We start from the raw sequence: 21,205 nt of genomic DNA, 5'->3' as shown, positions 1-21,205 counted from the left end.
CTTCTTAGAGGCAGATGTGATTTTTTTCCTGACCTTTTCATCCCTCCTGTTTCCCCCCATGCTCCTCGCAGGGGTTTGTGCTGGCTGTCACCGTGATCCGCGAGGCGGCCGAGGAGATCCGATGCTACATGCGGGACAAGGAAGTGAACTCGCAGATCTACAGCAAGCTCACAGCCAGAGGTCGGCTCTGTGGCTCCGGAATCCAGCCCTGCTGACAGCCAGAGCCAGAGTTCAGGCAGTGGGAGGGGGCTGTGGGCTCCCAGGCACGTGGCTTCCGTGGCCACGCTGCCGCCGCCGAGCCCTCGGGGTCCGGGTGGCCGCTCGTGGGTGGCTCCTCACCAGGCTCTGGGGGAGGCTGGGGTTTGCTGAGGGATTAATGGAATGGTCTGGGTGGGAAGAGACCCTAAAGCCCATCCAGTTCCACCCCTGCCATGGGCAGGGACACCTTACACTGTCCCAGGCTGCTCCAAGCTCTGTCCAAGCTGGCCTTGGACACTGCCAGGGAATGGCCACAGCTGCTCTGGGCAGCCTGTGCCAGGGCCTCCCCACCCTAAAGAGCCTAAAGAGACTGTGAGATGTGTGTGTTTGTCAGCAGCAGCTGATGTAGCTCCTCAGGACTGGCAGGATCAGCTCTTGCACTTTCTGTGTCCATCCCCTTCAGCCTCTCTCCAGCCATGAGGAGTTTGGAGCCCTCATTTGTGAGGGAGCCCAGGCTGTGGCTCAGCTGAGCCTGACCCTGCCCTGGCCATTGTTCACAGCTGTGCTGTACCTAACAAAGACATTTAAATTCTCATTTGAACAATCCAGTGCTGCCTCACTATGGAGTTACTCCTAATACCATGACAAAAAGATGGTGAGGCCAGGGTTTTGTTTTAAAAAGGGAATGAACAGAATCTGAGCAAGTTTTGGTTCTTTTCCATTTCCAATTTCTTAGTTATAAAAGTTTACACCCTTGAATTAAGATGCAGTGATGTAGGTGTAGCAAAATATGCTGCATTTGTAGGAATAAGGCTGCTTTTTAAAAGCAGTTGCTTAAGGCTGGATATATTTCACATGCCAGGAGTTATGAGGCAACTCCAAACTGGGGAGTTTGAGTTTCTGAATATTAAATCCCCTTTTAATAACATGTTCTTACTACAACACTTAAAATGCTTGGCAACCAACAAAAGCCTCATCCAAGAGGGGTGTACTACATCTATTTAAAGATATAAAAGAGTTGCCTTCTGGATTCTATTCAATGATCTATAAGGGGCCTGACCTCTCCTTTAGTTCTTTTCATATTGCTATTACGTTTCCCATGAATGATTTCCCTCCCCCCAGTCCTTTAACTTTTCTAATTTTGTGAAAGAAAGCAAGGAGGATTGGCAGCTGGGCACTAGCTGAAAATCTTAAGCCCCACTGTATTTAGCATGAATTTTGTGCAGAAACAGGAATGAGACTCTGTAGTATAGTTTAGAGTAGAAAAAAATGTAGAAAATTATTTCTGATTGTCACATGGTTTGGGGAGAAAAGTAATTTTCTGTCTCTCACTGATCTCAGTACTGAATTTTTTGGGAGAGCTGATCATCTCCTTTTCCACTGATTAAAGCCTCAGCACCTCTGAGAATTACCTGGGAGCAGGGAAGAGCCTGGTGAGGCCACGCTGGCTGGGGATGGAAATTTGGGGTTTGATTTATCAGTCAGAGGAAGGAGCTGGGTTTTCAAGGGAGACCATCACCAGCTCAGAAGTAGGAGCAGTGAATATCAAACTAAGTTGGGAACAGCTGATGTGAACAATTAGTTTTCAGTGTAGCTGACAGTAGGACTTGACTTGGGCTGTTTACAGACTGTTTCTTTTTTTTGTTGCTGTTGAACAGCACAGGTCATGCCTGCAGGGTTTTGGCACAGCCCCGTGCTGAGACCTAATGACAAAAACCCCTCCACCCTAAACTTTTTTTATCTTTTTACCCAGATGATCCATTTCTGTTCCAAAATGATGAAACCAGCAGACTTCTGGAAAGCATATTTTTTAGTGGAAAGCTCTCCATTTAAAGGACAGTTGTTTGGATTGTTATAAAAAATAATCAAATTTCAATCCCCTATTCATAAACCCACAAGCCTCTCTGTGTTCAGGGGTCTGTGTTCTGATCTGCTTGATGGAAAGCTAGAACTGTGCTTGCAAATTCCTGGCTTGTTTTTCTTCTCTGGCAGCCCCCCCTGCCTGGGTAGCGCTGCATAATAGAGAGAAACTCCAGAGAAAAGTGGGAAGGGACCTCCTACTGCGGGGTGCTACTTAAGATACAGATCATTGGCATTTACCAGCCATATAAAAACAATATTTTCCCAAACTCTGCAAGTCCTGCTCCACAGCATAAGGCTACAAAAGCCAAAAGTCTGGTGCAGCACATCAAACCCCCCCCCCCCCCCCTTTTTTTTTTTTCCTATTTTTTAGATGCATTTAACTTGTTTTAGTAAACCTCTGGCTTCATCTTTAATTCCAAATTAAGTGTTTGGAGCTGTGCCTCAGTGAAGCTTTGCAGATCTATTCTGAAATTTGGACTTAAGTGCTCGCATGGTAGAAAAAGGCATCTCTTCTGGCTAATATATTTATTCATTTAAATAATCTGCTTTCTGGTACATCCATCACACTGCAGATTTGGTGATAATTTCAAAGATCATAGCTTAAGTTGGAACAAACTGTTTGCATTTTATTATGTTTACTTTCTTGTCTTTGAAAAAGATAAATCAGGATACAGCAAAGAATGAAACAAATACCAGACAAATTTTAACAACAGATTTTTTTTTAACAAGAGCTCAAGACTAGTTCCTTTTAAAAAGTGTTGCACACCAACTTCTAGTCTGATTAACTTAAGGAAGTACAACTGAAAGTGATATAAATGCTAAATAAACCTATATATTTTTAGAGGAAGCATTTCTAGTTGCACTTAGAAAAGTAGGAGTTTATAATTACAAAGATACTTTCATAGCAGAGCAGTACTGGGAAATGGAACAGTTGTGCTATTAGCTGGTTTTAAACATGCATGAGAAAGCATCTAATGTTTAGGTGGCAGTTTCCCTACAGAAAGAAAAAGGAATTATAGAATTCCCAAGATCAAAATAAAACTAATTCAAGTAAGTTTCTTTATGGGAGTCCTGAGTCAAAGGAAACATCTGGTCCTGGGCCTTCTTAGCAGGACGTGTGGTACACACTGCAGAGATGTCACCCACGGGGGCCAGGGAGGCTGGAAAAGCAGAATTAGCTACCTAAAAAGGGCATCTCATTTATCCAGGAGTTATAAAAACGTGTGTTGGTTAGAAAGGTCCCCTCTTTCCCCTCTTTGTTTTACCCTCAAACAGCTGAGGTTGGGAGGGTTTGTGAACAAGACAAATCTGCTCCAGCTGCTTTGGGTTTTCTCATATTGGAAAGATTTTAAAGCAGATGATACTGTTTTCAGAATAATGATCCCAAAAGCCTTTTATGTGCATAATGATAGGAAATCATCACATTACAGCTTTGTCCAGGCATTAATTTTTCTTTTGCACAATGATTTTTTACCTCATTAAGGAAAACCTTACAAAAGTAAGTTTCCCTGAACCCTGCAGGTAGCGCTGCTGCTACTGACAGTCACCAGATAAATCCTTGTGATCCTTAGGAGAATACAGAAAATGGGGTTAAACAAATCCACAGCTTTTTTGCACATTGGGCCAGGAATGGCTGTGCCGGTGTGGGGAGAGCACACGGGCTTTTTTTTCCCCCCCTTCCTTTGCACAGGAGAATATTCAAAAGCACTTTTTGTTGTTTTGTGAATAACCGTATTAAAAGGGGAGGAAGAGATGTTATCTGTCAGACCCTTTTAGTGTCATAGTACCTAACTTTGTATAGCCCATACACAAGACTGCCAGGGATGCTTTTTTTGATCCTCTTGGAGTGCAGCTTTTCTTTTCAAGCCTCAGCGTAATGGACTCTTAATCCCCGGTTTGCTTCCTGCCCCAGCAGAGATGTCTTTAGCCCAGCATTCGTTTTGTTTACCTTTTTTTTTTTTTTTTAACAAAAAACCCGAAAAAAAATCTCACAAGGCAAACTCCAGAATCCATGAAAGACCTATGAGATATTTGTGAAATGGGCCATGACTGCTTATAATTTGTAGGAATAATTACAGCATGCAAGGAAGTCTGCATTTATTAGCAGCAGTGGTGAAGCATGTTGTTAAGCACACAGTGTGTCACCAAAGCAGCAGGCTGCCCCCAGCCCAGAATGGCTTTCATTGTTAATTTGGAGCAGAAACTCTGAAGCATATCCTGAGAAGGATGCTAATGAAGGGACTGCCAGTAGTAAAATCCCAGTGACCTTTGTGCTTTGTGCTAATTTCTACTCCCCCTCCCTTCCCCCTTCTGCTTTCCCCCAGAGCTGCTATCTGGCCAGTTAGCCCATGAATTTTGAGGTACAGTAGGAGTGTTGTCTGTGCCAGGGGGAGCTCCACGTGCCTCCCCCACTTCCACTCAAATCGCAGCAGATTAAAGAGGCTTTTGTTGAAATACAACAGACATGTAGAGGCAGGGTTCAAATTAACTGATTATAAATCACTAGTTAGTCTGAGAAGCCAAATCTAGAGCTGGCTAATGATTTGAAATTACTAGCCAATTGTTAAATTAATCCCCTGTTTTAGAGCAACTGGGAAATGTTTGACAGCTGCACAGGAATAAATATTTACATGATTTCTGTAGGACCTGTTCTCTGCAGGGCTCGTTTGGCCAGGTCCAGCAAGAGGCAAAGGAGAGGTGGCAGAGCTGAGCCAGACACTGGAGCTGCGGCAGGGGAAGAAATGAGCCTGGATTTTAGATGGGCCCATTATAATTTCAGCTTCCAGGGCTTGGCTTGAGAGTCAAGCTTTACATTTTCAGGTGCCTAAGGAAAAGGAGTTGGATTTGATGGTTCCCTGCTGTAACTTTCTGTTCTTGCTCTGTCATCTGCCTGATGCTGAAAGTATTTTTGAATTCATGAGTTAAGCAGTACAAAAAAAAGAGTTTAAGGAGTTATCATTTGTTGTTTTGGAGTTATCGTTAGGGGGCAGCCAGGGATTTCTGCATCCAGGGTTGAGGTCTGGAGGTGTTACGTGAGGGGCTTTCAGCCCTTTTTGGGGGACCCACGCCATAGTGGGAGTAGTGGGCTCAGGAAGTCTTTACAGGGCAGCGTTGCCCAATTCCTGTGGTGGAAACATTTCCCATTTTCCCCCACCATAGTGCAGTGGGAGGGAGGGAAGGAGCACCCCACAGCACCCCTGAGCCCTGTCCTGCTCTGCTCTAACACACTGGCACCTTTCCTTTGCAGGGACTGTGAAGGTGAAGAGCTCTAACATACAAGTCGGTGACCTCATCATTGTTGAAAAGGTTTGTCTTTATATTCATCTTTCCTGTGTACTTTTATTTTACAAGACCTTAGAAATGAGATCTTTTAAATTCATACATATTTTACAATAGGCTTAGAATGTCAGGTGTTGAACACAAGTTAAAGTATTTTATCACTTGTCAGGGTTCCCCACACCACCAATGGCATCATTATCTTTACAAATGAGGGCAAATCAGTAGGCATGCACCTATAACCTCATTTTTCTACTTAAACTACAGCAAGATAAAGAGCCTCCCTATCCTTTCTCTGACTGTTGGACACAGGTTAAATACCTGATATGAATGCAGCATCCAGGTGTTTGTTTGGGTATAAACACTGCAGTTTTGGGAGACCCAATGATCCATTTGTAGGCACTGGTACACACAGGTATATTTCCCCCTCTGTACAAATTTTTATGTGGTTTTCTTTATCCACTGAGTTTATGTTTTTCCCACACACTCTCTGCAAGCAGCTGTGACCTCTAAAGCCATTAGTATGAAAATAGTGCGAAAAGAGAAAATTGGTAGCTGCAGATTACAGATACAACCTTTGTGCTAACATGGGACTCCTTGAAAGGAAACCAGCATTAGTTTAAGATTTCTTCATACTTCTAGAATTACTCTCCAGCCCTTTTGTAAACCTAACCCTTGGGTCTGGTCAGTGGGAGCTGGCACCAGTTATTATCCTGCACTTGGAATTCTGCAGGGAAGCGAGTTCAGGATTCAAAGCAAACTAAATCCCAAGCTCCAGGCTGACAAAGGAATCCTCTTTGTGCCTTTGCTGCTCTCAGTGGGGCTGGGGAAGGCGCTGCACACGCGTGCAGGGCTGGGTGCACAATAATGGCCTTTCTTCTCCTCCCAGAACCAGAGGGTCCCTGCTGACATGATCTTCCTGAGGACGTCGGAGAAGAATGGTAAACATCTGGAACCAATTGTCAAAATAGCCATTAACCTTTCACTGGTTGTTTAGAGAAAATTATCTTTTGGAAATGTGAAAGAAATAGATAATAGTAAAATTTTAGAGAGAGAGAGAACTCAAGTGGTTTTATGGACCACCACTTCTCAGGATGTTATACTCTCGTTTTGTTTGCTAATCAAAGGATGTAGGGGGTTGAGTCCAGGGTAAATGACTCTGGTTGCATTTTAGATACAAATCATTTTACTTGCTGTTCGGGTTTGTTTTGTTAAGTGTGGGATAAGGAAATGTTTGATCAGAAGGATTAGAAAACAGATAAATGGGAACATTTCAAGTGTCTTAAAAAGTATAGCCCAGAGAATTCTGGCCTAGTGGAAGGAAAGGAATGTGGTGCAGGAATGTCATCCTTTCACTATTAATAAATGTGAATCAGACGCTGTTTCCAGAGAAGGAAGGATATGCATATCCTAGAGGGGAAGCCACCCCATGAGTTATCTGTAGATGTGCCTAGGGCAGGTGTGGAAGGATCCCTGACTGCTGTTGCCCATCCCCAGGGTCCTGCTTCCTTCGCACGGACCAGCTGGATGGGGAGACGGACTGGAAGCTGCGGCTGCCTGTCACCTGCACCCAGCGCCTGCCCACGGCTTCTGTAAGCTCCTGCCTGCAAATTCTGTGCTTGGGAACTCTGGGCATGTTTTACCTGAAAATGTCTGGGTGCTGCAGTCCCTGGCTGTTTTCAGGCTGCAATTTCTTTTATGGGGCACGGACACCTAATAAGTCCCAGGAGTCTCTCAGGTGCCACCCCAGGAAATCCCCCTCAGTGAACTGCTAGCCCAGGTGTGTTTTCTGTTGGACTCTTGGGCTGCAGTAGGTAGCATGGTTTAGAATTGCCTTCCCTTGACAAGTAACTCTTGCCCAAGTATTCTGTTAAAACTTTAGTACATTGCTAAGCTGTGGCTGACTTCTCTATCTGTTTGATAGGACCTGCTGCAAATCCGCTCCTATGTCTATGCAGAAGAACCCAATATTGACATACACAACTTCGTGGGGACCTTCACCAGGGTGAGTCTGCTGGCATGTGCTTGAAATCAACCAGAGATTCACCAAGGTTTATGAAAATTCTCCACCCCATCAGAAATCCCTGTGCCAGCTCTCCCAGCAGCCCTCTCTAAACACCTCTGTGGGACTCTTGTCATCCTCTGCTCTTTTGCATTCCTGACAAGTGTGTTTATTTTTTTCTTTATCCTGTTGTAGGAGGACAGTGATCCTCCAGTAAATGAAAGTTTAAGCATAGAAAACACCCTGTGGGCCAGCACAGTGATTGCATCAGGTAAGGTGGAGATCCATGTAAAATTGTTTTTAAGGGAGTATGTTAACAATTTTTAAAGGTATTTCTGTGATGGAATAATAATTCTGTCAGTTGGAGAAATTAGCAGTTGGAATGAGGTTACCCCTTGTCCTAACACCTCTGGGGAGCTGAGCTGACATCTAATTGCCTCTTGGACATTCCTAGATGAGAAAGAAGTGGAGTGGCCTTTGGGGCCCTTCTTTAGCATCCAGGACCAGAATAGCACTTAATTGCTCTCCACATTGACATCCTAATCTGTAACAGAAATGGTGTCAAATGGATTCTGGTAACAGAAGCTAAGATGAAAGATTTCCAGGTAAGTGCTTCCATTGAGTTTGTCCAATATACTCTTAAAAAAGGAAAAAAAATCAAGTCTTTGACAGATTTTGACTCCTGTATACGATAAACTCCCAAGGCCTGAGATTAATCAATGCCCCCTTGTAGAGGCTTGTCAAAGTGAAAGCCTTGTTCCTCTCCTGCCCAGTGTGTTTGCCGAGTTTGCTGGGCAGTAGCTGGAAGAGAGTGGAATTCTGGAGTCCAGTTCTGGAATTAAACTTGTCAAATAGAGAGACTTGACAGTGCATTTGCAAATATAATTTCAAAGGATTTATGCAATTGAGTCTGTTTGAAATGGCCATAAACCTACTAGAAACACTCTTTTCTTTACAGATCAATGTGTCTTCAAGCTTTTTCTAGTCCTGGCAGGTGCTTCCTCTCATTTTGACTGACCTATCAATACAATACCCAGTTTTGTTTCTCCTGTGGTAATAATAAATAGCCTGTCATAGGTTGTTTCTGTTAGAAGAAAATGTGGATATTATTTTTCTTCTGCTGGGAGCTGTGGTGCCATCTCACTGGGGCAGGCCTTGTAAGATGAGGCAGAGCAATGTGCCTTTCTCCATCTGCTGTAGCAAGGCTGGGTCTGACTCTGACTGTTTGCAGTGGATTTGGAGTAGCTTTGCCATCTGCTGATTTGAATTGTGATGATCTTACCACCACCTGCCATCTGGCTCCAGGCATTTGTTGTTGTTTTTGGGGGTGTTTTTTTAAAGGAATGTTGCTCAGCATATTTTTAGAAACCACCTCTCTTGAATCAGTCTTATTTAAAAATAAGTCACTTGCAGCTTGTTAAAACTTTGATCATTAATGAGAGCAGGGGAATAGTAGAGTATAAAGTAGGAATGTATTGGCAGTAGTGCTTTTTTTAGAGTTAGTTTTCTCCATTTTACAGACTCCTAACACTTGGCAATAGCAGCTTTTAAACTATTGATGGTAGATGGCTTTTTCTTCATGGCATTTTGCAAAGTCTTTAAGAGAAAACCCATAGAAACCCAGTAGTTTATGGTGCTAAACTGAATTATGTTTCTGCAAGAAGAAAATGGAGAACTTTGTTGCTCTCAGCTCTTTAGCAACTGTCGGACAGAGCATTAAAATCCACGGATGGGCTCCCAGCAGCTCCATCTGTTACAGGAAGGTAGGAGTTGCTATGATTCACTTTGGTAGGAGCAGTATTTAGATAAACACTTAAAGTAAATTGTAGATTTTAAAATAAGGTAATTCTGTCTTTGAGCCCTGAAACTCATTGAATTTACTCTGATTGTATCAACCTTTACCAATGAATAACCATAGCCCAGAGCTGGTTTAATTTTGACACACAATGAAGGACCACTGTCTGGTGGAAGGCAGCACCAAAGTGGGATTCCAAGGGGTGGGAGGACATCCAACCAATCCTCCATTCCCTACCAACTTTCATTTATAGTGTGGAGAGAAAAGTGGCATCAAAAGGGGGCCAGAGAAAGTAGAGCAAAGCTGGCTGCTCTTCCCATGAGCTGATGGAGTCTGTGATGCTGCATCAAGTCCAACCCTGTGACTGAAGAATTACTGACTGGAGGATGTTTCCTGTTCCAGTCTGTGTTTCCGTAGGGGTTGTATTGCAGATACCAGCTTTTTGAATTTCTTGTTGCTTCTGAAATTAGTCTGCTAAGAATCCTTTCTACCTGACAAGTATTTTTATAGCAAAAACCTTTGTGTGTGCAGGCACTGTGGTGGGAGTTGTCCTCTACACTGGAAGGGAACTGCGCAGTGTGATGAACACTTCCAACCCAAGAAGTAAGGTACGGTGAAGAAACAGGCTTATCATAAATAATAAGGGTCAGAAATGGATAATTTTTTTAAAGAAGATCCTTCCAAATGCTCTATGTACACACTATAGGGACAACCTCATAGGAATAATTAATATTTTCCAGCCTGTGATTTAAGGTAGTTACCATAACAGAACTTATTTCTCCTTTTTTTTTGATCCTATTATACATGTGTCTTCTCACTTTTTTAAGATTGTCAAAACCATTGTTTTACATGTTCATAATGGGACAGTCCCAGTTAGAATAGAAAAGCTTATTTTGCTGCATTCTTCTGTTATGGCAAAGCTAAGACACGGTGCAGGGGTGTTTACACAGTCTGCAGCTTTTGGCAGCGTGAGTCCTCTCACACCTCTGCATGCTCTGCTGTGCTTCTAAGGGATGGAAATATCATTTAATAAGCTGGCAAGAGCATTGTTTATAAATTTAAATATGTTTGTAGTGTTTTAGAAGAAGCTGACTAGTGGGGAATGGCTCTTTAGATAGAATGGCAGTTCATTTCCTTTGTGAATATTGTCCTGAGCTGACATCTTCATCTGTGTGCTTGAAATCTTTCTCTCCTACTGTTCTAGATTGGCCTTTTTGATTTGGAGGTGAACTGTCTCACCAAGATCCTGTTTGGGGCTCTCGTGGTGGTGTCCCTGGTCATGGTGGCCCTTCAGCACTTTGCAGGCCGTTGGTACCTCCAGATCATCAGATTCCTCCTGCTGTTCTCAAACATCATTCCCATTAGGTAAGGGGACAGCTGTTAATGCTGCCCAGCAAAATGCTGCCTGCTCGGTGTGTTCCTCCCTACCCGTTCCTCATTTCATGGCTAAGCAAGTCTAGAAGTGGAAATGAAGTTACTGTTCAAATGTAAGAATTGCTTTGTTGTTCTGCTGAATTTGTTCAATTTATGAACCCATTTACTGGCTCAGGCTGTGGATTAGGCATTTAAAGCCCCTTCTCTCAGTGTTTGGACTGCCTGGTTACTTTGATTAGAACAGAGCAAAAAATGGAAAAAGAGGGTTATTTATACAGCATGTAGTGTAATACATTTAGAGGTGAAAGAAACTTTAATATTAAAATTATACTGTATTAGTAGATTAGTAACTTACTTTGGGTGCAGGACTGGGATTCATTTCAGTTCCATTTTTAATCTGCTCTCTGGTATCCATCACTGTCCTTACTCTGTGTCCACCTTCCCCTCATCCTATTTCATGGTAATTTTGTCATCTGTCTTTGCATTACAGTGTAATTACATTTGCCACTGGAGCACTAACTTTGAGTAAACTTCTCCTGAAGCCCCCCTTTGGCATCTCAGATTCACTGTGGAACTCGTGTCCTTCCATTGCACTGTGGCACTTCACAAGGATTTTTTCCAAAGTTTACCTGGTGATACTTTTCATTTTCCTTTTTCCCTTTCCTCCTGCATAGTTTACGTGTGAATCTGGACATGGGGAAGATTGTGTACAGCTGGGTGATCCGCAGAGATTCCAAAATCCCTGGCACTGTGGTTCGGTCCAGCACTATCCCTGAGCAGCTGGGGAGGATATCCTATTTGCTTACAGACAAAACAGGTACTGGTGCAGAAAATACAGTTTTGAGTCATGGTATGTTGTTGTTTGGATTTTGGTATGTTTTTGGCCAGGAGAAGAGGGTAATGTGAGATTTCTTTGGACTGGAAGAAATACACATTTCCTGTCACTTTGTCAATATGATTGAATTAATTTTTGAACAAAAGTTCTGTATTTTTTTTTTTTTGTTCTGAATGCACTGTAAATAAGGTAGGACAGGAATATTATACTACTTGAAGGAACACTTAAAGCTATTAAAACAAAAGCTGAGAGTAAAAATAAAATTAAAAGCAACTTTTTAGAGCTAGTTTTTCAAAGCCAGGTTAAGATAACTTACATATATGGGCAGAAACTGTCTGCTGCTGTCCTTACACTTGTGAGCCTGGGCTTGAATTGAAGGCCTGAGCTGTAATGAAAAGCTTGGTCTGACATAAAATCCTGGTCCCACTGAAGTAGTGTTCAATTTCTTTTGGTTCCAGTGGGACCAGAACTATGCTTGCAGCTCCTGCTGGCGTTGACTGTGGGGTGAATCTCATGCTTCTTTATGCACCCCCACTTCCCAGGAGAATCATCCCCCAGGTTTGTTAATACCAGGGTTTTTTGCCGGCCTCGGCTGTGCTGGGAGCAGTGCAGTGACCAGTTCAGGCCCAAATTCAGGTTTCTCTGTGTTTGAGGCACAGCAAGGACAGGAGGTGTGCTGGGGAATGGGGGTGTCGTTCCCACTCCATGGTGCTGCCTTTTCCTAGGGACGCTCACCCAGAATGAGATGGTTTTCAAGAGACTCCACCTGGGAACGGTCGCGTACGGCCTGGACTCCATGGACGAGGTGCAGAGCCACATATTCAGCATTTACACACAGGTACAGTTAACTGCACTCACTGACTCTCTGTTCCCAAAAGTTTTCCACATCACTGGGCTAATGGTGAATTAATATGGTAGGGATCTGCTTATGAACTACTTTTGGCAAAGTGTGAAGGTCTTTGGATGCTTAATGCATAAATTGCCCGTTACATTCTGTGGGTTGTTTCACATCACATGCAAGTGTAAGTGTGTGCCTGTGTCTTCTTGCTGAGGTCTGAGTCTAAAATAATGTTTATTTAGATATCCAGCTGTGTCTTTCCTTTCTCCTTCCTAGCATTTGAGTCTTCTCTTGGTGTTAAGACCCTTAAATTACTGAACTGTATTAAAAAAACAGTCCAACAAAAAACCCCCCAAATCACAAACCCCCAAACTTCAGATCTATTTGCCTTCATTTTATACTCAGTCTCTGGACAAAACTTGACTACTGGTTAATTATTTGCCAAATCCAATATTTGTCAGGAGCATTTGGGTGACTGACTCGTCCAGTGTGTGAGCAGTGACTGAGTGCACTTCAGCTCAGGGTTTGCTGTTGGATTTTGGCAGCAGTGCTGATGAGCAGTGATACTAAATTTGAAGATCTTATGGGTCCTAATCACTAGTGTGGAAAATAACATATGGAATTACCCTGGTGAGGGATATGTCTCATAAAACTTTTATAATTACCACATGAGATTCCTTATAATGAGAAGCATTTGCTGGCAATGATTCATTTTGAACTGTAGTTCTTATTCTTTGCTCTTATTTTTACCATCTTGTGGCCTTTGACCTGGAAGTGAAACTTTTGTCCTCTTGACACTAAAGGTTAACAGAGCAGGAAACTGGATCACTGTGTGTCCCTTCTTCAACTGGGATAATTTAGTAATTGTGCAATTATCTGAAGACTCTCATTCTGATACTAAAAATAGTATTAAAAATTAAATGAATGTAATTAAGATTTTCTAGCTCCATACAAGTCATCTGTTTTGTGTTTTCACCAGTTATATTCTCTTGCATAAGAAATCCAAGTGACTCTAAGTTTTCCAAGCCACTGGTCTTTCGTGGGGTAAAAAAACGGTTTCTCTTTTTTGAGGTGTGTGTGTCACCCTTTGGTGGATCTGCAGAAAGTGGCTTTTTCTTGGTGTGCCATCCAAAACTTTGGTAAATCTTTTGGGGCCCTTTGGGAGCAGTGCTAAAGGAGCTGGGTTGCACTGGAGTGTTGTCTCGTTTCTGGGGACACGAGCCTGCACAGCCGCTTCGGTCTTCGCTGAAGTAAAAACTTGCTTTAAATACTACTTTTTCCCAAGAAAACACTGCATTCTGGTTTCTTTTGTCCCCCAGCAGCCGCAGGACCCCCCGGCCGTGAAGGGGCTGTCGCTGGCCACCAAGGTGCGGCGCACGATGAGCAGCCGCGTGCACGAGGCGGTGAAGGCCATCGCGCTGTGCCACAACGTCACCCCCGTGTACGAGTCCAACGGCGTCACCGACCAGGCCGAGGCCGAGCGCCACTACGAGGACTCCTGCAGGGTGTACCAGGCCTCCAGCCCCGACGAGGTCAGTCCAGGGCCGTCAAATCGTCCATATGACCTTGCTGGCTGCTGGAAAACCCCACAGTTATTTGGGGAAAGTGCTCCAGTTTAGTGAAGGGGATAATATTTTAATGCATTTGTTGCTCTGATAAGCCATGAATAGACCGTAAGTGCCCTCTCAGCTGTTCAGCCTCTCTGCCTGAAGCTCCAGACTGGTATCTGGCTGCTGTACCAGCCTCTGCATCACAGAATTTTGCTCCTGTTTTCTGCACCTTTTGTCCAGGGTAGATTTTTCATTTCAATGCCGTGAATCCCTTTGACCACGTTTGGTAAATTTTGAGCAATCTTACCTTGTCTGGGGGAGGACAGCTTGTGGAAGTGGAAGAGGGTTGGAATGCTCATACAGTTCAGCTCTGCGAGGTGTTTGACCTTCCAGACCAGTGAAAAGCTGTAAATCACTGTAACCACAGCACATCCCACATGCAGGTGCACAGAGCCAGTGCCCAGGTTAATTCTGGGCAGGGAGTGAAGTGCACAGGTTTGTTTGAGAGCAAAGCTGCCAGTTCTCTGCCAGCACCCAGTGCAGCCAGGGCTGTGCAGGTGGCACAGTGGGGAGAAGCTTTAGAGCTCTCCAGAGACTCACTGGAGACTTTTACTAAGCATATGAGAGATCAGGTTCAATACAGGACTTACAGTTCGAGTGCTGTTTGCCACCCCCTGAAAAATTTGGGAAATGTAATTATAGTGTTGTTTCCTTCTGTGACAAAGATGGGAGGAATAAAATGTGGCTTCATGTACTGGTTATGCTTCTTGGATACATCTTTTAGTGCAACAGAAGTAACACACTTTGCTCTCTATTAATTTGTACAATTACATTTGCTCTGTGCTGGTGAGACACTGAAGTGTGAAACTTCCCCTGAGAATCCCACTGAGAGAGTATGAGATCAGATCACCCTTTTGACCACATTCAAAGGGTTCTTCCATTTATTGCCTCAAACAAACCAGCTTTGCCTCTGATAATCACCTTTCCACCTTTGCCATCAGAGAAGAATCTTGCTGGTTTGCCTCATTGTCAGAGAAATGCTTTGCATGGAATTAAATGCACTCATTGGAAGCCCAGCTGTGTGAGGATTTTGGGACTGTTGTGCTACTGAAAGACTGGCACAGAGCTGCTTTTCACACTTACATACATTCAAAATATTCCGTAGGGTGTTTTTCTCCCAAAGTAGGCAGTTCATTCACTTGGTACAGTGTTCTCCTCTGTGCATTATGCAAAAGCTGCATTTCTGCTGTGCCCCCTCCGTGGCTGTGGCTGCAGTGAGGTGCCAGCAGCAGCTCCTCCCTGGGCAGGGTGTGGGTGTCCTGTCCCAGGCATGGGCTGGGGCAGGGTTTGCTTCCCTGCTCCCCTCCTCTAGAATGTGCTGCTCTCCCTGAAAAGGCGGCGTACAGAGAAGTGCCTTTGCATTGAAACGAGTTCTGAATGATTTCCAGATGGTCATTTTTGTGATCAGCATCTAAGTTGGTGGGTTTTTTTTCTCCTAAAGCATTTACAGGCTGTTTTTGCACAGATCTTGGTTTATTTACATATATACTGTGGTATATAGTGAAGTCAGTGATTTTTCTTTTACTCTTTATACTGTTTTGTCTTTAAAATATTTACACAGCAATTTTCCTGAAATACCCAGGGGATATTGTTTATTTGTTTTACTATAGGATGATAACTAATCTGTCCAAGATTATTGTTTAAATTATTTTTTCCTTTCTTGTGATATCTTAAGTAGAGAATTACAGCAGGTTCAGAAATCAGATATGCTTTGCTGCACTGAAGAAATTTTGTCTGTAGGTCTTAGATATACAAATATTATTTAGCCGTGCTCTGTATGTCATCCTAGATGGTACAAAATGCAGGAGCTACACAAGTGGAGTCCTTGAGAAGGGAGTAATGCTGTTAAATAACATTCCCTGTAGGGGAATGGCTTTGGACTCCTGTTAAAGCCAGCCTTTGAAATCCTATATCAATAAAATATTGCCATGGCAGGGAAGGTCAGTTTATGAAATGAGTACAAAAACTTGTATTCTCTTTACTTTAACAGCAAGGGTAATTTCTACCAGTTGGCATAGGATTCATTTCCTGTAACAGAAAGCAGGATTTCCTAAATTTGTTTCCTGTGCACGCTGCCATTTAGAAGTCTTGAAGTATCTTTATTCAGATATCAGTTACAGCCTTGGGGCTCTGCGAGCCAGTTGTCAGTTGCAGCCATACAGTAACTAACAGGGGAAATGAAATAGATATAATCTGATCAGAGATAAGAGTGCCTGGGATTCCTGGGCAAACAGTCTTTAACCCTGACAATGGCGGCAGCTGCCAGGACATGAAAGGGTGCGGGATCAATTGGTCTCTGCCTGCTGTCTGCCTGCCTAGGCAACCTAAAGGGGACCCTGCAGAGCAGCTCATGGCACAGAAGGATCAATTTGTCTCTTTAGAATGAAATTTATTAGTCGATATCCACTTCAGTGGTGGCTTGGGTAATTTAATTGTCGGCGAGAGCAAAGTTTGAGGATGCTGTGCTGAGCTGCTGGGGCTGCTGTGCTTTGAAATGCTCAGATCTGTGTCAGACCTGGCCTGGTCTGAGCTGCAAAATGCTGGCAGAGACTTTATTGATTTCCCTCATCAGTGAGCATGGGCTCCCTTGAAGGTGTTTGAGGCATTTCAAGCCTGCTTTTAATTCTCCTTCCTCTAAGTTGTAAATATACTGTTGCATCCTGAATATTTCTCGTCGTTTGGCTGTGGCTCAGAGCACCCGAGGTGTCTGTGAAAGGAGATGCTTTAACAGGCTGAGCTGGGAGCAGAGGGTTGTACCTCCAGGCCTTTGGAGCTCACCAACACGGGCAGCAGAACAGCCAGGGCTGCACTCACTGAACATCACGTAGCATCATGCTGGGAATAATTCCCAATAATTATTTATTAACCAGAGTATCAGAAAGCCAAGCTCCATCTCTGCTCTGGGAGGCTGCTAGGAGGATTATCTAACTGCACACTTTAATGCACTGAGGATGGCTTGAGGAAACTTTCGAGAAAGATAAGCTTGAAAGAGCCTTTGATTTGTCGTAATCTTTATGAGTAAGCCTGCACAAACTTATTAATATTAAGCCAAATATTGATTCAAATTGATTTAAAGGTCTTTCAAGGCAAAGCCAACTCAATTACTTTTATTTTAATCTGACAATTTAAGACTACTTTACGAAAGGAAAAGTTTGGTTTAGGTTCTCTTTTAAGCCTGATTTTGGGATGAAAAGGAGCTGAGTTCACTAAAGATTCTCCAGTTAGTCCCAATTGTATCAATTCATTAGTAAAATCTAGACTCAGTGCATGTATTTACAGGTTCTAATTTTATTTGTGATTTTTCCAAAATAAATTTCATTTTTAACGGAGGTATTTGTGGTTGCTTGAGACAGTAGAGGCAGAACCTGAAAGGCAGAAGGGATAATTAACCTTCCAAGTCGACAGCAACCCTGTGCCCAGCACTCTTGTGCCATTGAAAATGTCACTGTAAAACACTTCCAGTATTTCAAATCTGTTTAGGGAAAGTATCCCTTGATCTTTTCTGGAGGCCAGTGATAGATGGGCTCATGTCAGCTGCTGCTCCATCTGTTACTGCCCAGACAGCTTCTGCAGTTAAATCCCAGCAAGCTCAGCCTGAGATGGATGTGTCAGCTGAGCTGGGCACTCCGGGGCATTCTCAGGAAAGCAAAATACAGACTTTGGTCTTCTGGCATGGCTCTGCTTGCAGTCGAGTGGGAGCTTGTAGAGAACTCAGTTTTGTAGGTCCCTAAATAGTAGAGGCTGCAATCAAAACGATGCCCACCTCAGTTCAGTTAAACCTTGAACAATCTAGGGGCTGTTTTGGGGGTTTTGGTTTTTGGGGTTTTTTAATCTTTAGGAAGAAGGGTTCTCTGCTAAGAAGTGTCTGAGCCAGCCCTCAGCTTTCTTGCTGATCACTGCAAAATTGTTCAAGTTTGTTGTTGAGCTGTTACTACTGAACACATAGAGAACAACACAGAGCTCATTTTGTTTGGGTTTTTTTAAAATGAATTTTTAATGTGCTGCATTAGTGTTTCTGGCTTTGAAACTGTAAATCTGGGGTGAATGCATCGTTTTGAATTCTTAATGTCATAGACAGCGAGCTGAGAAGTGGCACTTTCCGAAAGTAACTGTTTGTAAAGGGATTTCCCTGATGTGCCCGAGGAGGTTTGGGCACCCCAGGGCTGGGTGGAGGATTCCTGTGCCTGCCCTTGCTGAGGGTTGTCCTTTGGAACAAAATCATGGAATCATTTAGGTTGGAAAAGCCCTCCCAGCCCTTCAAGTCCCAGCTGTGCCCAGTGCCCACCTTGTCCCCAGCCCAGAGCACTGAGTGCCACCTCCAGCCCTTCCTTGGGCACCTCCAGGGATGGGCACTCCAAACCTCCCTGGGCAGCCCCTGCCAAGGCCTGAGCGCCCTTTCCATGGAGAAATTCCTGGTGTCCAGTGCAATGGGGCAGTTGAAGGCAGGGAGGTGACCACCTCCTGCTGAGGGTGTGGGACAGTGCCACAGATGCATCAGACATGAGCTGGGCTGCCCAAACCCTGAAAATACTGACAGGAAGTGTCTGAATCGGGGGAAAAAAACCTCTAGGGAGAGCCATGGAGGAGCACCTGTGTTTATCAGTGGATCTGTTTGATAGCACCATTAATGACTAATGAATTAATGACTAATGAATTAACGACCAATGAATTCTCTGCAGCCCCCTGCTACCCCTTCCCTCGGGAGGTGTGGCAGGACCCCTCACCGTGTCCTTCTCCTCTCAGGTGGCCCTGGTGCAGTGGACAGAGAGCGTGGGTTTGACTCTGGTGGGCAGAGACCAGTCCTCAGTGCAGCTGAGGAGCCCGGGGGGGCACATCCTCAACTTCACCATCCTGCAGATCTTCCCCTTCACCTACGAGAGCAAGCGCATGGGCATCATCGTGCGGGTAAGGGCTGCGGGTGGGGCAGTCACACCTCGGGCAGCCTGGCAGCGAGCCAGGGCTCACCTGGGCCGGCCTCCCTGCTCAGAGGTGTCACCCAGAGCCCACGGCACAGGAGGGCATCCAGGTGGGGCTGGGGTATCAGCAGTCAGCGAGATCCACATCCTCCCTGGGCACCACACAAAGTGAAACACTTGGAAGACTTTGGAGTATGAAAACATGCCCAAGAGCAGGGATGCCAGGGGAAGTGGGCTGAGAGGCTGAGCTGGTACAAAGTAATCACTGTGTTAAATCTGGGGATTTAGAGATCTGTGGAATGCATTGAACGTACACTTTGAGTGTTCCCACAAATATCTTGTGCTGCAGAGGATACCTGCAACAAGTGCAGTGTGTACCCAGTTCAGTACAGCAAGTGTAAATTCTTCAAATTATTTACTTTTATAATGAAAATTATGTGGAGACTTCAGGCAATCTTTTCAAGAGCTAGAATAAAAATATTATCAATAGAAGAGGGAGGACTAAAGAACCTCTCTCCCCAGTGCTTTTACTGCAAGTGCAAGCTTTTGATGAAATGCTGTTCTATCAAAGGTTTAAGAGGTGGACCATCAAAGCCAGGGTGAGCTTCATTAAATTGTCTTTATATGCTCAACAGAAGGGAATGCCCTGAAATTTTCGTATCATGAGTGTAACAGTGCTCTCTTTGATTTGAAGCTTATTCCTTTTAAATTTCCTATTATTTATCTTCTCCCCCACTAGGAACAAAAAAGGTTTCTAGTTTGTATTTCTCTATTTAGATTTTGCTGTTTGTATTTTAGGCAAAACCAGCAAAACTCCCACTTGTGGTCAGTGGGAGTAACATCAGGCCTAGATCCTGACTGTAAATACCTTTAAAGAAGCATTGGTCCCTCTCTGTTGATTGTCTTTATTTTGTAGCCATTCAGCTTCTCTAAGCCACTAAAATCATCTCCCTGTGTGCCCTGTGCAGAATTAGGGTTGAGTAGCAAAGGTTGACTGCCTGGGTGTTGCTTTGCCATGTTTCTGTATACTCCAAAATAACATCTTCAAGCAGGGTTATAATTTCCATTTTAAAAAAAATTATAAATAGGTAGTCATCAAGTAGAATGTGCTTTAATTAAACGTGTGAGTGCATGTGTAGGCACTCCATTTGGTTTGATCCACAACTTGAAGGGAGTTGACCTTTCCAGTGCATCTCCTAAACTGTGCTGCTTGTTTAAAAAATAGAAATAGGGGAGGGTGAGCGGCATGAAGTGTCCAGAAGAAAATACACAGGGAGGGAGATGCAGCTGCACTCAGCACTGCAGTGAGCAGAACCCAAAGGGGAACGTTTCTGCTCACCTGTGCAGGTGCTGCCTGTCCTTAGAAGCTGCAGTTTTCTGGCTGTTGGGAGCCCTTGTGACAATTTTGCAGGCTTCCTGCACAGCCTGGGGACAGAGTGTGAGCAGTGGTTCCTGTGTCCAGCCCAGCAGGGCTGTCCCTTCAGGCACCATCTCCACAGCACATCCTGGCTGCTCTGGCCCCTAGGAAAAGATCTCCTTCAACACGTAACTTCTAGTAAATAAAGCAATAGTTAATAGCGAAAACAAGTCGCAGATGTTGCCTGGTTTGGGATATTTTTGCAATATCTGAGTGTTTCCTTGCACTCAGCTGTTATTTCTGTACCTGATTATTTCAGTTCTAAGAAATCCTGTTCTACCCAAGCAGCCTCCTCACCATAGTGTGCACTGACTTATCTTGCCCTTTGAAGAAGGCCTGTTTGTTTGACCACAATATTTTCCATTCTTCGTTTTCTTAGTGTTTTTTTTCCCCTTACCCATGTGGAATGATCTTTGTTGTAGAGCAGAGATAGTGCTATTGTCATATCTGGAATTGAAAGGAGCCTTTGAACCGTGGCCAGAGGCAGACCATTGTGGAAAAAGATGCTTCTCCAAAACAGTATAACTGGCAAATCTGTGTGTAGATTTATAGAGTGATCTTGCCATGATCTGAGAACGCACTAACCTCCTCCTGAACTCGGGCAGAGGAAATGACTAATGCAAGGAGATAGCTGATACAGTATTTATATTGGACAAAAAGTCTAAACTATCTTAAGCCAGCTCTGCAGCACGGGAAGTGCAGTCTTTATTCAGTTTCCTACAGAGATGTTGTTAGACACTCTTTAATCAAATAATTTCATAGATAAACCTTTACCTTTGGCTGCTGCCAGAAGTGGTGTGTTTTATTTAAGCAGATTCTAGTTGTTTTGGAGGAGTGACACCCGTTTTCCTCTGGGATGTGTATCAGTGTGTGAGGGCTGGATGTTCCAGGACACTTAGGCTTAATCATGAGCATCTTCCTTGTGAATATCTCTGTGAGCTTGGCAATAATATTCAGTAAAGGAGCTTTGTTATCCTTGGCTAATTATTAGTTTCCTTATCCAAGAGACTTCCTCCTTTGCAGTTTCAGTATCCACTTCAGGTGCTACTTTTTGCCCTTTTTTTGCTATGGATTTAAACTC

At 43.9% G+C, this 21,205-nt stretch overlaps 1 protein-coding gene across 3 annotated transcripts in view; it reads left to right on the top strand.

The window, feature by feature from the left end:
- Window positions 1–21,205, top strand: part of ATP9A (ATPase phospholipid transporting 9A (putative)) — a 55,319-nt gene that overhangs the window by 16,424 nt on the left and 17,690 nt on the right. For 2 of the 3 annotated variants that reach the window (XR_006018836.1, XM_042045028.1), the window contains exons 4-15: window positions 72–180; window positions 5,309–5,367; window positions 6,227–6,278; window positions 6,835–6,929; window positions 7,262–7,342; window positions 7,535–7,610; window positions 9,666–9,742; window positions 10,339–10,499; window positions 11,183–11,325; window positions 12,069–12,181; window positions 13,501–13,713; window positions 18,535–18,696. Coding sequence is in view for 2 of the 3 variants with exons in the window: in XM_042045028.1 (XP_041900962.1) it covers window positions 72–180; window positions 5,309–5,367; window positions 6,227–6,278; window positions 6,835–6,929; window positions 7,262–7,342; window positions 7,535–7,610; window positions 9,666–9,742; window positions 10,339–10,499; window positions 11,183–11,325; window positions 12,069–12,181; window positions 13,501–13,713; window positions 18,535–18,696 (1,341 nt within the window). In the remaining variant the exon portion in view is untranslated. The remainder of the gene's footprint in view (window positions 1–71; window positions 181–5,308; window positions 5,368–6,226; window positions 6,279–6,834; window positions 6,930–7,261; window positions 7,343–7,534; window positions 7,611–9,665; window positions 9,743–10,338; window positions 10,500–11,182; window positions 11,326–12,068; window positions 12,182–13,500; window positions 13,714–18,534; window positions 18,697–21,205) is intronic. The other variant, XM_042045039.1, reaches the window with a different exon arrangement.

Source organism: Corvus kubaryi, unplaced genomic scaffold (assembly GCF_017639235.1).
Source record: "Corvus kubaryi isolate FWS band 111438036 unplaced genomic scaffold, C.kubaryi_AGA036_p1.0 134, whole genome shotgun sequence".
In the NCBI taxonomy this organism is placed as follows: domain Eukaryota; kingdom Metazoa; phylum Chordata; class Aves; order Passeriformes; family Corvidae; genus Corvus; species Corvus kubaryi.
Note: the sequence above shows the minus strand (reverse complement) of the source record. Positions and strands in the feature narration are given on the sequence as shown.